At 34.2% G+C, this 16,266-nt stretch overlaps 1 protein-coding gene across 12 annotated transcripts in view; it reads right to left on the reverse strand.

The window, feature by feature from the left end:
* Nucleotides 1-16,266, reverse strand: part of mical2a (microtubule associated monooxygenase, calponin and LIM domain containing 2a) — an 82,158-nt gene that overhangs the window by 31,948 nt on the left and 33,944 nt on the right. For all 12 annotated transcript variants that reach the window (XM_055213980.2, XM_055213974.2, XM_055214013.2 and 9 more), the window contains 7 exons: nucleotides 14,265-14,366; nucleotides 10,615-10,770; nucleotides 8,907-9,007; nucleotides 5,767-6,024; nucleotides 5,563-5,678; nucleotides 3,610-3,736; nucleotides 3,018-3,108 (listed from right to left, as the gene is read on the reverse strand). In XM_055213980.2, the coding sequence (XP_055069955.2) occupies nucleotides 3,018-3,108; nucleotides 3,610-3,736; nucleotides 5,563-5,678; nucleotides 5,767-6,024; nucleotides 8,907-9,007; nucleotides 10,615-10,770; nucleotides 14,265-14,366 (951 nt within the window). The remainder of the gene's footprint in view (nucleotides 1-3,017; nucleotides 3,109-3,609; nucleotides 3,737-5,562; nucleotides 5,679-5,766; nucleotides 6,025-8,906; nucleotides 9,008-10,614; nucleotides 10,771-14,264; nucleotides 14,367-16,266) is intronic.

Below are 16,266 nucleotides of genomic sequence, written 5' to 3' on the forward strand. Positions count from 1 at the left end.
TACAGTTTCTCAAAAAGTGTTGCTTGTTTCCAAACAACAAAAGTGAATAGTATTGGGCTGTAAACCTCCAAAAATATCATTTTTTTTCCAAATGACTTATGCGCAATATGAAATATATACTGTAATGACAAATATTCATTTTTGGGTGAACTCAATTGTAAAGAAAAGAGTATGTCCAGAGCAGTGGTCTCCAATGGTGCCCACGGGGGCACCAGGTTGCCCGCACAGAGTCTGTAAGGTGACTGCCAAAGCACATTCTATTAATAGCCTCAATTTTAATATTTACTTATTACATATTTTATATTAGGTTGGCCTCTTTTATCTATGGTAAAATTTGAAACAATGATAAAACATCAACAAATAAAATAAAATCAACAAGTAAAACAAAAAGTTTTGAGTAGACAACATAAAAGAAGTAGCCCTCCAGATTGTTTAGATAGTTTCCAGATAGCCCTTGCTCAGAAAAAGGTTGGAGACTCCTGGTCCAGAGCATTCCTCCACAAAACCGCGAAGGATCTGTTCAGGCTAACACTTCTTACTTTGGCTCTGCTGCTAATAACAAATCTCAGACCGGTTCAAAGATAAGTTCTGCCTGTCTTATGACGGGATAGGCACAAACTCGCTGTTTTGAGAATGTCTCTTAAACAGAAGCCTGCTGTTATCTGCTGGAGGACTAACTACTGTAAACACATTTGGAGTTACTCGCAGATTGATAGTTTTCATGTGACGTCATGCACTTTGCTGGAGGGCAAGAAAGCATCTGCCGTTGTTCACAGTTAAAGAAGTCAGTGTTTTCTTTTGTTTTGCCTAAATACTAAATAGTTGTGCAATAAAATGCACTAACCGTCGAGAAGACAAGCCTGGGCTATGCTTCTACAGAATACCGTCAAGGAAGAAATTTGGGAATTATGTGCCGTAAAGTAACGGACATGCCTCTGTACCCAGTGAGGGGAAAGAATGGCAGCCATTTAATATACACTCGTATTTACAGTGACCACTTCATCACATAAAACCCTGGATATATTAATCATTTTATTTTTAGCTGTAAATCATATCTTTGCATAATTGTCTTACCTGGATTATTTTCGTGTAATGAGGCAAACAACTACAATGATAAGTTACACTACTGTTGACTTTCTTACTTAGTATTTTTGTCTTGTTTTCAGTAGAAATATCTAAAAGTTATTAAATCAAAATTACCTAATAAAAAAGTTTCTAGATAAAAATTATACAATTTTAGTAAATGTTGTGCTTAAAACAAAGCGAAAATATCTGCCAATGGGGTAAGCAAATTTTTCTTGATTTTTTATTGAATTTAGTGTTTAGGAAAATGTTCAAGATTTTTTTGCTTACCCCATTGGCAGATTTTGCTTGTTTTATGCACAAAAGCACTTAAATTTGATATTTTTGGTCTAAAAACTAGAAAGCAAAAAAAGCAAAAAAAATCTGCAAATGGGGTAAGCAAAAAAAATCTTGAAAATGTTTCTTAAACACTAAATTCAAGAAAAATTTGCTTACCCCATTGGCAGATTTTTTTTTGCTTGTTTTATGCACAAAATCACTTAAATTTGATATTTTTGGTCTAATAACTAGAAAGCAAAAAATCGGCCAATGGGGTAAGCAAAAACTAGAAAGCAAATAAGCAAAAAAATCTGCCAATGGGGTAAATTCAAGAAATTGGCAGATTTGTTTTGCTTGTTTTATGCACAAAATCACTTAAATTTGATATTTGACTAATTTTCTTGGGTCGTTTTGCTCATCAAGAAAAAGCATCTTAATTTAAGAGGTTTTAGATATTTTTACTCAAAACAAGACAAAAATACTAAGAATTTTTTTTCTTGAAAATAATTTTTTTGCAGTGAGTTAGTTTGTGCTAAAAGTAAAAAAATCTGCCAATGGGTAAGAAAAAATATCTTGAAATAAGTTGAAATACTTTTTTCTTAAACAACCTAATTCAAGAAAATGTTTGCATTGGCAGATATTTTTGCTTATTTCAAACAAAAATTAACTTAAATTTTATATAATTTGTCTAAAAACTAGACTTATTTTCTTAGATCAAAAAATTATCAAAAAATTGATAAAACATTTTTTTTTTGCTATTTATACTAAAAAACAAGACACAAATACTAAGTAAGAAAGTAATTTGCAGTTTAAAGAGTCATGTGAAAATATAAAAGTGATGTGAAAGATTAAAAATGCAGTGTTTGCAAAACCTTTATTAGATCATTTGTTGTGTTCAGACTGAACTTCAATATTATAATACAATACAATATGATATAATATTAATACACTGTTAACCCTGATATTGTCTTTACTTAAAAAAGTGAAGTAAACATCACTTAAATATTTTGTGTTTTGAAGCCAAAGCTTAAAAAAGTTTAGTTGATTTAACTTTTAAGCTTACAAAATCCATTTATGATGAAGAAATTAAAATGAGAAGAAATTAAAATATTAAGTCTATTCAACTTAAAATTGTTGTTAGAACAGTTTATATGTTTAAGTAAACTTCACTTAAAGTTGTTAAGTAATCATTACTTAAATTTTTTAGGGCAACAAGTTTGCTTCATTTTTTTTAAGTATACTCAACTTATCCAGGCTTACAGTGTATAAATATAATCCTGGTGCCAGTATAAAGTGAGGAATTTGACACGAAATACATGAAAACGTTGCCAAAGTGGAATCTGACAGGAATCTGGCGGTTTTAGTGACTGTAAAATACGGCATTGGGTGCTTTGTATAGATCGCAAGTGCCTAAAAGTTTGGGTTCAAATCTTAATTTTTCTTTTGTTGAGAGGCCATTTAAATATTTGTGGATTGAAACAGACGGAAAATTGACCGGCTTGTGCTGCCTCTCTATGGAGAGCCCAATGTACTGTAAACTGACGCTTTCTTGCTCTCAAGACCTTCTGGTGGGTCCGATGACACTCGACTGCTTAAGAAGCAAAATGGTCCGTTTAACATCAAAAGCACAAACTCTCTATATACATGTGTCAGATTAATCAGAAGGATCTTCTTACCTCGTCTGGCCAAGTTGACAGGCCGTCGTATCGTGGCGGCCCGTTCCAGAGAGCACGCCTTCATCTCTCCACAGATATAGTTGTTGCGGACCTGTACGTGAGAAAAATAACAGCAAACCATCTGAATTACAATAAATGGTAAATCATAAATTTCAGCTCTAATATCTGGTTGGATGATTGATGCTCAGAGCTCTCGTAAAATCCCCTACAGTCACACCTGTGACCACTACACAGTATTAATCCACCAGATGGCTTGGCAATCATAAACAGCTGACAGTCACATTATAAAAACAATATTACTTGGAGGAAGTATAGTTTTTTCAATCTATCCATATCACTTATCCCTGTTGGGGTCACGAGAAGTGCTGGAGCCTGTCCCAACTATGTCATATAAGTATTGAATAATAATGTCTTTACTGATGCTGGCAATAAAGATAAAAATTAATCTTCCAGAGCCTTTTGATCTAACCATTGTTAAGAGGGAAACACCTTGGTTTATCTGGTGCCAAACAACGCCTTTTAACCATAGTAAAATCATGGTAATTATATAATGCTAACTTTTGTATGTAGATAAAGAGTGATGTCATCTTACCTGATGTGGCCTCACACAGGTTGAGTTGAGGTTTGGATAGCGCGTTCCAGGATCTATGGTGTACAAATCAAAGTTTTTGGCAATGTTCTCAGGTGTTGTCTGAGGTAGCAAACGGTACAAACTCTCCCTGAAGAAACAACAAAAGCAAAGCCCACATAAGCCTATATTAACTAATATATAAACCTACAGCAGATAACCTGAAAGCTATTTACAACTGATAAAAGATTACTCCACTTTCATAAAAAATAAATTCTGATAATTTACTCACCCCCATGTCATTCAAGATGTTTATGTCTTTCTTTGTTCAGTCGAAAAGAAATTAAGTTTTTCAGGATTTTTGGCTCTAAACGATCCCAAACGAGGCATAAGGGTCTTATCTAGCGAAACGATCGTCATTTTTACTAATAAAAAAATCCTTAAGCCAGAACTACTTGTCTTGCACTAGCCGTGGGATGCGGCAGGGCGACCTTACGTATTACATAATCACATCGAAAGGTTACACATTACATATGTGAAACGTACACTTGCAGACCATTATAAAAATAAACTGACACAAAGACATTAATTAGTATCATTCCAGATACAACAAAGTAGGAACGGTCCACTTTTTCCACACTTGTAAACACTGGGGCGGAAGTTTCCGCGTGACCTTTCGACGTGATTAAGTAATACGTAAGGTCGCGCTGACGTGTCACACTGCTAGTGAAAGATGAGAAGTTGTGGTTTAATAGTACTTTTTTTGGAGGGGCGAAAATTACGATTGTTTTGCTAGAAAAGACCCTTATTCCTCTGTTTGGATTGTTTGGAGCCATTTGAAGTTGCATTGAAACTGCAAACCATTGAGGTCCACTATATGGAGAAAAATCCTGGAATGTTTTCCTCAAAAAACTTTCTTCTCGGCTGAACAAAGACATAAACATCTTGGATGTTGAGTAAATTATCAGATTTTTTTATAAAAGTGGAGTAATCCTTTAATATATAAAGTACTGTAGGTAGATACACAGACAAAATAAATCAGTATAATACTAATAATACATTTTATTATAATACATTTTACATTTATAATTAAAGGAACTTAATCCCTTCATTTTATTTATTTATTTTTTAAATGTACGATTTTCATATTTCTTTTCTATTTTTATTCTTATTTTTATTGTGTATAATTTTTTTCATACTGTGGGATAAGTGTGTTGTACAAAGCATTTCCCTACATATCGTCCATAGATTATACTTTGCATGGTTATATACATGTCAAAAAACATTTAACAGTTTACCAAAAAACAAATTACATGTAGTTCCAACCCTTAATGATTTTTTTGCATATTTAAAGGGGCCATGGCACAAAACTTTTTTAAGATGTCAAATAAATCTTTGGTGTCCCCAGAGCACATATGTTAAGTTTTAGCTCAAAATACCATATAAATAATTTATTATAGCATGTTAAAATTGCCACTTTGTAGGTGTGTGCAAAAATGCCGTTTTGTGTCCTTTAAAATGCAAATGAGCTGATGAAATTCAAACACTGATGACAATGATGGTGTTTTGTTGCAATTAAAACTCAATTGTGGTTTTGTCTGCATTAAATGGCAGTGCTGTGGTTGGATAGTGCAGATTAAGGGGTGGTATTATTATAATAAGAGCTCCTTATGACATCATAAGGAGAGCCAAATTTCAACAATTTTTCATGTGCTTGTAGAGAATGGTTTACCAAAATTAAGTTACTGGATTGATCTTTTTCACATTTTCTAGGTTGCTAGAAGCACTGGGGACCCAATCATAGCACTTAAACATGGAAAAAGTCAGATTTTCATTCCATGGCCCCTTTAAATTTGGCACATATGGCTTGTTTACATTCTGTTTGTCTACTAAAAAAGTCTAGTCTGGGTTTGTTTGGAGCCACTGCGTGTATAATTTGTTTGCATATGATAGATTTGCATTTGGACTTTCACTAACCTCTCTGCCAGCACCTCAAGGGGATTCCGACCCTGTGCCCAACTTTTCACCATCCAAGCTGTGTCAAAGGCCGCCAGGAAGCCGCGGGCACAGCCCGTCCCCATCGGCCAGAAGGGCTACAGAGAGACGCAGGAAACCACAGTCATGAGAATCTAACACAGTCACAATGAATATAAATAAGCACAAGACGTAGTGTTATCTCACTTCCAGAAGGCTGTCGCCTACAAGTGCCACCAGTAATTTATGACCGAACCGTTCCCTGACCAAAGCAGCGATTTCTGAAGCGTACATGCAGGTGAAATCAAACATGGCCACATCGGGCTGACCGCAGTGGTTCATGGCATAATCCAGACTCGGCATCTGATAGTGGGTCGCGTAATCCGCAGCCTCTCGGGCGTAAACCAGCAAAGCCTCTTGGTTGACGTTCTCACTGTTCAGTAGTGCTTCAGTATCAATATAATCCTGAAAATGATAAACAGTATCACTGATAATAATGAATGCTGATGTGAGCTGTGCTACTGATTCTTTGGCATAAATATAATTTTTTTTCATTACATACAGTAAAACAGCATTTGCACTACTTTTAAAAAGGATTTTTTAATGAGGACACAGATTGGTAGAGCATTTAGATTGCAGTTTAAAGGCCATGGGTTCGAAGCGTCTGCATCAATGTATAATGTATCCCAAATTTAACGCTTTAAATTTTTTTTTTATTGCATTTAGATTAAAGGGATAGTTTAGCGAAAAATCTAAATTACACCATGATTTAGTCACTCTCAAGCCATCCGAGAAACATATGTCCATCATCTTTCAGACTAACACTGCAAAAAATGATTTTCAAGAAAAAAATTCTTAGTATTTTGGCTTGTTTTCAGTAAAAATATCTAAAAATTCTTAAATTAAGATGCTTTTCTTGATGAGCAAAACGACCCAAGAAAATAAGTCTAGTTTTTAGACCAAAAATATCAAATTTAAGTGATTTTGTGCGTAAAACAAGCAAAAAATCTGTCAATGGGGTAAGCAAAAAAATCTTGAACATTTTTCTTAAACACTAAATTCAAGAAAAATTCAAGAAAAATTTGCTTACCCCATTGGCAGATTTTTTTGCTTGTTTTATGCACAAAATGACTTGGATATTTTTGTTATAAAAACTAGACTCATTTTCTTGGGTCGTTTTGCTCATCAAGAAAAAGCATCTTAATTTAAGAATTTGTTTATATTTTTACTGAAAACAAGACAAAAATACTAAGAATATTTTTCTTGAAAATCAAAAATGACTTTCTTACTTAGTATTTTTGTCTTGTTTTCAGTAAACATATCTACAATTCTTAAATCAAGATGTATTTTCTTGATAAGCAAATGACCTAAGAAAATAAATATAATAAAGTTTTTAGACAAAACATATAAAATTTAAGAGAATTTGTGCTTAAAACAATTTAGACAATAAAGAATTTTTTTCTTAAATTTACTTAATACAAGAAAAATTCTACAAAAAAAAGAAAAAAAAAGAAATTCGCTTAAATTTGAGATGTTTTGTCTAAAAACTAAACTTATTTTCTTAGGTCATTTGCTCATAAAGAAAATACATCTTGATTTTTTTAGATATTTCTACTAAAAACAAGACAAAAATACTAAGTAAGAAAGTCATTGTTTGCAGTGCACAATTTGAGTTATTTTAGAAAATGTCCTGACTCTTTCAAGCTTTACGGCACATGGCTCCAGGGGTTAATAAAGGCTTTCTGAGGATAATCGATGCACCTTTGTAGGAAAAATATCCATATTTAAAACTTTATAAACTATAAAAACTAACTTCCGGAAGTCATGGACCCTGTTTTCTACCATAATAAAGCTTGGAAGAGCCAGGACATTTACTAAAATAACTCAAAACGTGTTTGTCTGAAAGATGAAGGACATATGTATATCTGATGGCTTAAGGATGAGTAAAACATGGGTAATTTTCATTTTTACAAATAATAAAACACATAAAATTACTGCCACATGAAATTTGACTAGTAGACTGAAACAAAGCCGTAAAGGGGCATTCCACTTTTTTGAAAAATAGTCCATTGAATCCGATTAGACCATTAGCATTGCGCTCAAAAATGACAAAAGAGTTCCGATATTTTATTATTAATATTACGCAGTGCCCGAAAATAGTTCCCTGCTATTAAAAGTCACCAAAGGGACTTTTTTGGGCGCTGCGCAAAGTCCTTGATTATTACGCCAGATTAAGAGTATAGTGCCTAGCCATATCGGCTTAGAAAATTGCAACTTTTAATTTTCCGTTGGTCTCAGTACACGATGTAACAACAGAAGAGTCAAGTTTTAAATCAGAAAAATACCGAAACTCTTTGGACATTTTTGAACGCGATGCTAATGGTCTAATCAGATTCAATGGATTGTGCTAAGCTATGCTAAAAGTGGTACCACCAGACCCAGAGATCAGCTAAATGGATTTCAAAATGGTAAGAATCAAATGTTTAACTCTAAACTTTAGGGGAGCTGGAAAATAAGCATATTTTCAAAAAAAGTGGAGTGTCCCTTTAATATCTATTTGACTACTGGTTACAAGGACAGAAAATGCAAGAAGTTTTAGGGTCTGAGCAAGTTCTTTTTCTAAAGATTACAAAACCTTTTCCTCTACAATAACATGCACTAATGAATTATATTTTTGCTTTCTAAGAAATATCTAAAGACTTTCCAACGCTGGCCACCATTCGAAACAGGATTTAGTGTACACGGTCACCCATGAGAGTTCTCACACTCTTGAATCACTCAATGAATCAAATCACGACTGACTGTGCCGATGCTAATGTGCGTCAATGTTTAGACATGAATACTAGAGAACATTTGGTCCCATGTTTACGGGACTGTTGGTGTTTATGAGGCAGAAAGAAACAAAATAGAGAACAGAGATTGTACACTTATATGAGCTCTTTAAAGTGTTTATGTGCTTCATTATTAGATGAAAATTCTGTTTTATATTGATTTTTAGGGTTTCTTAAAGGGATAGTTCACCCAAAAATATCTTGAATATAATAGAAGACATTCTGAGGCCCCATTGACTTCCATAGTATTCTTTTATCCTATAATGGAAGTCAATGGGGCCTCTAATCGGTCATTGCTTATAAATGATGAACATTTTTGGGTGAACTATCCCTTTAAAGGTAAAGCATTGTGTTGGCAATGCAAAGGTTGTGGGTTTGAATCCTAGCGAACACACAATGTCTCTTTGAAGTGAAGCATCTGCCAAATTAATTTGGATGTCATTTTTGGATGTCAGGTTATATTAAATCCAACATTCAATCAACATGACACGGCACACATCAAACCAACAAACTTACATGAATAATGACACCTTTATCCAGCAGGCTCTGCTTTTTAGCTGTCATGACGAAGTAGTGCGTGTTGTCTTTGTAGTAAACAATGTTCTCTAGATCGATGCCTGCAAAAAAAGACAAAATAATAATTTTAAATGAGATTCACAGTTAATGTATTATTCTGTAACATGAGACGCATGAGGTCAGCTTGAGTTTAAGTGAGGATTTAACAAGAATTCGGCTCAAAAGAGGTACGGGTCATGGCAGGTATACAAAGCTAACAGATGTGTTTGAATAAAAGAAGTTCATAATCCGTTGAGGGTTAAACATTTACATATATGAACTACAAATAAATGACTTTCTTTCTTAGTATTTTTGTTTGTTTTCAGTATAAATATCTAAAAATTATTAAATTAATATGCAATTTCTTGATGAATAAAATGACCTGAAAATAAGTTTTTAGACAAAACTTACAAACAAAAAAAATCTGCCAATGGAATAAGAAAATTTTTCTTGAAATAAGTTTACTTTTTTCATAAACACTTAATTCAAGAAAATTTTTCTTATTCCATTGGCAGATTTTTTTGCTTGTTTTAAGCACAAAATCACTTAAATTTTATATTTTTTGTCTAAAAACTTATTTTACATCTTAATTTAAGATTTTTTAATAATTTTTCCTGAAAACAAGACAAAAATACTAATGTAAGAAAGTAAAGTTTTTGCAGTGACAATTAATTCAAGAAAAATTCAAGAAAAAATTCTTACAACATTGGCAGATTTTTTTGTACAAATTCACTTAAATTTTATGTTTTTGTCTAAAAACTGGACTTATTTTCTTATGTAATTTTGCTCATCAACAAAATGTATCTTAATTTAAGAATTTTTAGATATTTTTACAAGAAAAAAAATCTTAGTGTTTTTTGTCTTGTTTTCAGTAAAAATATCTAAAAATTCTTAAATTAAGATGCTTTTTCTTGATGAGCAAAACGCCCCAAGAAAATAAGTCTAGTTTTTTATAAAAAAGCAAAAAAATCTGCCAATGGGGTGAGCAAAAAATCTTGAACATTTTTCCTAAACACTAAATTCAAGAAAAATTAAAGAAAAATTTGTTACCCCATTGGCAGGTTTTTTTGTGCACAAAATCACCAAAATTTAATATTATTGGTCAAAAAACTAGACTAATTTTCTTGAGGCGTTTTGCTCCTCAAGAAAAAGCATCTCAATCCAAGAATTTCTAGATATTTTTACTGAAAACAAGACAAAAATACCAAGATTTTTTTTTCTTGAAAATAATTTTTTGCAGTGCAACTAGATCCGGGGCACCATTCACTTCCATAGTATTATTCTTTCCTACAATGGAAGTCAATGGCGCCCCAAATCTAATCTGTTACAAACATTCTCTGTGAACTATGCATTTATGGAAAACATGAAGGGAATATATACAAAAATGACCAGCTAGCACAATTGTGATGTAAAATTTAGAGTTTTTATTTACTTATTCGAATTAGTTCCCCAAAATTGGTTGTATTTTGGCATTTTGCTACATTTATGAAACAGCATTTCATTCAAATGCACATCTATTTTATTTTGGTTAGACAATTTTCATTTTTAATAAAGTGCTGTTGAAATGTAAAAACGTTTGTATTTGCAGGGAGGTGAATAGGCTGGGAGGTTAGAAAGTATTTGCATGATCCACAGGCCCATACTTTAAATCCTGGTGTGTTTTTCTTACCAGTTTCCTGTCTGAGATCCAGAAAGAATTTCTGGTTGAAGATGAAGGCGACTCCACTTATCTCCTCCACCTTTGCCTCAGCCGTGGTGTTTCTGTTGATAAAGTTTGCCGTTATGGCAATGGCCAGTTTGCCTCGAAATTCCTTTCTCCCAAACCCTGAGAGAGTAAAGGATAAAGTGACAGAAAGAAAAAGAAAGGGGGGAGAAAGAGAGGAAAAGAGGGGATGAAGGAAACCAAAATAAAATAATTTCCTGTAGAAAATACCAGTGGTGTTTCATGTTGCTACGAGGTTATAGGTTTTGCTTTGTGGTTGTTTAATGGCCCAATGAGCCTCCACCCCACCAATGTGATATTTTAGTCTCAGCTCTTTTTTTCAATTTAAGGCTACTGGAATATTTTCACTTGGAGACCACTTGCTTAAAAGCTACACTACGTATAAGCAATAGTAATTTTTTGACTTGGCAAATGCTTTTATCCAAAGCTCCTTACAGTACATCCAATGCATTGTATACATTAGTATGTGTGTTCACCAGGAGAGACTGGAGAATGACAATAACAATAATATTGAGTATTTTTTTTGTCTTCCTGTTCGGCGTTGGCACACTTAATCCAGAGGAAATTTACCACATTTTCCAAATCATAACCCTGTTATTTAAAGCTCAGAGTGGCTTGGTCTTTGTTGGCATAAGTACTTTAAAACGTTGAATGTCTTTATCTAACAGAGTAAGAGCACATGCGTCTTTCCTGTCTGGCAAAATTACCAACCTCTTTTACCAGACGTGACGCTCCAGTTTTCCAGCAAATGACTCCTTTTAAAAGGATTGTGCCCTATTTACCTTGCAGGAAGGGGTGCTAGTCTTTTACTGTGCAAAATACTGTATGAGAAACACATGTCACATGTGATTGTGGATCAGAGCAATTTCTGTCATGCTGTAAAATCTCCATGCCACGCCTTTCGTCATCTGCATTATTTCCCCAAACGCAGCTTCTCTCTTCCAACTGTTGCCCTGCCTCAATTTGGTATAAATTTAACTTTCCGCAGACATGCTGAACTAGCCCAAAAAAGCAACCCTGAAGTTACTCATAATTGGGCAATGAGGTAACATCTCATAGCTTGGAAGGGCCCACATATGGCCTTTTTTGGAAAAAGCATCTGATTAGGGATAAGTAAAAAGATGACGAACATAGAAAACAGTCCAAATATACACATAAATGCTAAGATGTGTTCAAAAATAACCTAAGAGGGTGTGTCGATTGTCTGATCTCAAAAATCACCGGTGGGCCTCATGGTGACATCATGCAGTATCCTTTTACATAGTAGATTAAATTTTATGGTTTTATAACTTTCTTGGATGAAACAATCCAAGAAAACAGGCCAACTTTTAAGTGTTGTCCAAGTTTAACAGATAGGAAGAGCAACCTGGATTATATCTGAAAAAGATTTATTACTGGTGCTAATATATAACTATTATTATTGCTCATAGTTAAGATTAGACATTTGGACATGTCCCAAATCCTAATCTTTAGCACATATCATCCTTCACAGTTTGTGGTTAAGATAAAGATAATTCATATTATGTGGTTTGCTAGAAAGGGGTGTGCTATTATTTTTCTGCACTGCAAAAAAAATTATTTTCAAGAAAATAAATTCTTAGTATTTTTGTCTTGTTTTCAGTAAAAATATCAAAAAAAATCTTAAGATGCCTTTTTTGATGAGAAAAACGCCCCAAGAGAATAAGTCTAGTTTTTAGATCAAAAATATCAAATTTAAGTGATTTTGTGCATAAAACAAGCAAAATAAATCTGCCAATGGGGTATATTTTTTTTAATTTTTTTGTCTAAAAACTAGACTTTTTTCGAGGGTCGTTTTGCTCATCAAGAAAAAGAATCTTAATTTAAGAATTTTAGATATTTTTACTGAAAACAAGACAAAAATACCAAAATATATTTTTTGCAGTGTAGTGGATAAAATAAAAAACATAGACTAAACTAGAAATGCAATTCCCAAGGAATTACCAGTGCATGAAAATGCAAAAAAGTTGATTTACAGAAATGTAAAAGAAATTTAGTTTAGTAGTTTACCTGTTAACATGTTTTAGTGTTAAGCTAGCATGATTTAAAAAGTTATCATGATGTAATATGAAGCTAGTATGATTTAGCATGAAGGTAGCATGATTTAACATGATGTTAGCATAAAGCTAGCATGATTTAACATGAAGCTAGCATGACTTAGCATGAAGCTACCATGATGCTAGCATGATTTAACATGTAGCTAACATGATTTAACATGTAGCTAACATGATTTAGCATGATGTTAGCATGATGTTAGCATGATTTAGCATGAAGCTAAAATGATTAAGCATGAAGCTAAAATGATTTAAAGCAACACTAAAGACTTATTGCTCTTTGCTCCCCCTACAGGTTAGAAGCGTAATTGTTCATTACCACTGTCGTAAATACTGCAGCATAGCTGGCTCTGATTGGATTGTAGGTCTGCCCTAAAGCAAGTTTTTGTAGTTTTCACTCGAACTACAGGACCACTACCCGACGGTTGGAAACTTCTTTAGTGCGGTTTTGGCCGATAGAGGGCTGCAAAGCGAATGTGAAAGTGACATTCACCCTGTTTTGAGCGGATGAACCACTGAAACTTTTTTGGAAACGTTATTTTAAGGTAAAAAAAACTCTTTGGTGTTGCTTTAACATGAAGCTATCATGATTTAACATGAAGTTAGCATGATTTAGCATGAAGCTAACATGATGCTAGTAAGATTTAGCAAGAAGCTAGCATGATTTAGCATGAAGTTAGCATGATTTAGCATGAAACTAGCATGATTTAGCATGAAGCTAGCATTAAGTTAGCATGATTAAAAGACCCAACCCTTATGTCTCTACGATGTTCTGATGCAGAGATATAAGGCTTTGTTTGTTCTGTTGCTAGGCTGCTCATTCACCTGTCACTGAATTGGCCACACCCTCATTATACTTTAAGGCTTAATATAATTGAGTTACAAAAACATTTACCCCCCTCACAGTTGTCATAAAGGATATAGCTATATAGACCAAAAACACATTTTGTACGAGTGGGCATTTTAACATGGGGGTCTATGGAAATCGACTCCCTTTTGGAGCCAGTTGCCATTTGATGAATTGCTTCACTTTAGAGACCAAAATGTTGCCCCTTGGCAAAAACTCAAAGACTTACTAAGATAACAAAGTGCTAAAAATCATTGAAAACACTTGAGCAAATGCATAGCACATCCTGGTAATCACATGAAAAATGGGAGTTTGCATGGACAAGCACCTCTTGTTTTCGATTAGTTAAGTTTAACTATATTAAAAAAAGTTTGAGAGAGAAAACAAATTTTATATGCAGGCAAACAAATCATTTGACATGCTATTTTTACATTCTGGGTTGTCCATAATACACGCTAAAGTATTTTGTTTGCAATCGTAGAGCGAGGATTATTTTAGCTTCTTGGTTACTGTGTAAACAGAGCACTGCATGCATGTTTATTATAGTGGACATAATATATATGTGATTTAGTACGGCATATGAAAGTTAAACTTTATTTCACCCAAGCATAGGTTTATTTTTACACGACAGAGCCTAAAACCACAGTTGCATCATTGTGAGTTATTTGGGTTTGTACCTTCTAAAGTATTTCGTCTCCCATCAGCCCCCACAATCACATCAAAGTCAAAATCAGCCACAGGATGATCCGCGGGTCGAATCTCTGCCCTCCAGCCCGGCCCTGCAGAAACAAACACATTTATCTACTCACAAACTCATAGACAGCAATGAAAGGTTTTGCTACTGCATCTGAGATTTTATCCTGAGGTAGGGCAGTGCGTTAGCAGTACAAAAGGTCATGTGTTCGAACCCGAGGAATGCACATACTGATAAAAAGGTATACCTTGCATAACCAGGCTTTCACATTTATTTCATATATTCATTTTTAACAACTGCCTCGCTTGGTTTCTGTTTCATTTCTTTTTTTATTTTTTTCGAACAAGCATTTGTTTCTACAATTAAACAAAACTGGGATCTCAATTAAGTCTTAAGCTATAAAATCTTTCTCTAAGGAGGATGGGTGCGGGTTGGAGAGACCACAACCAAGTGTAGTCTACACTGAATGAAATCATGAAGTAATTTATTATTTTGAACAGAAACATGTATCAACAAGACTAATAAGAGTTACTCACATACAGTTATGCATGATGTCATCTCGCTCAGCACACTATGCATTCCAGAAATATAACATCACAGTCATTCATACAACTATTATCAATAAAGCCGACATCTCTGTCGAACAAAAACCACAACTAATCCTTTTAAGGCGATATAAACCAAGGCTAAAGGTAGGCCTACAGAGGTCTTCAACTTTTTTTAGGCCAGGGACCCCTTAATGGATAGAGAGGAGAAGCAGGGACCCTCAGTACATGTAACAATTAAGACTGGATTTGCATATTTTGTTATGATGATAGTTAGGTTAAAAAGAGATCAAAATCATCAAAGTCACATATAGGTCCCGTATACACTGCATATTAATTTGGTTGTCACTTCACCTTTTAATGCTTAATCCTGTTCTGTACACACACAGTTCAGTAATTTACGGGACTGACAATCGCATTCTACAACAGAATTAACTCCCGCAAAATGCAGGTAGTGACAACCGCATTTGCAGAAACTCTGCTAAGTGTGTACATAACTGAACTGAACAACTATTAGTTAATAAAGTGTTTAAACGTGCATCATGGACATGACAGGTCTCTCTTCTAAAAAAATAAATGCCTAGAAGGGGAAAAGTCTTCTGTATGCGCGGTGCAGAAAATAACAGAGGCAGGAGCGTTTGCTGACTAGTGTTGCCAGATCTTGCAAAAAAAATTGCGAACAAGAATATGCTTTACTTCAAAGATCAAAATATTTGGACCGGCACCTTCACACTTTAATAACACCAAAATCTTGACCGCTTCATGAGCCAAAAGCCTTAACAGTTATGCGCCAAAACGGTATGTACGTACAAAAAAGATGAGGACCTGGCAACACTGCAAGACAGCCCGCTGTGAAGCAGCCTCAAAAATGCGTACAATGCACAATGCCAAAACGGAGGTTTATTTCTAAACATAACGCTGTTAAATTATTTTGGTCAAAGCTGTGAGTGATAAGCACGCGATACGGCAGAACGTTTCTATGGTTATTTCTGTGTCAAGATTCACATTTTCAGGAGTGAGTCTTTAGGGGATTCACTCCCGAATTTAAATGCGGTTGGCACTCCCGAAAGTTTGTAGTGTGTACGAAGCCATAGTTAACATACTATATGTAAGGAATAATTGACGACGGGCCATTGAATTATAAGAAAATAATGCACACCAAGGTGGTAATGCGGCACGACGCGAAGCGAGTTTTCAAATAATTCAAAGGACCGGAGTCAATTATTCCTCTTATACCACGGTTACCACAAATATTGCTCTGGTGCCTATTTTTAAGACGTTTGAAAAGTTAGGTGTGCGGTTTACAGAAAAATAATCAACACCCATAGAACATTTCTCAGCCAATCAGAATGCAGCATTCAACAGACCCGTGGTATAACAAAAATAGTTTTTATCGTGGGAACGTTTTATTTTTATATTATTAATACATTTTTATTATTT

The sequence above is a fragment of the Misgurnus anguillicaudatus genome, chromosome 21 (assembly GCF_027580225.2).
Source record: "Misgurnus anguillicaudatus chromosome 21, ASM2758022v2, whole genome shotgun sequence".
NCBI classification, from domain to species: domain Eukaryota; kingdom Metazoa; phylum Chordata; class Actinopteri; order Cypriniformes; family Cobitidae; genus Misgurnus; species Misgurnus anguillicaudatus.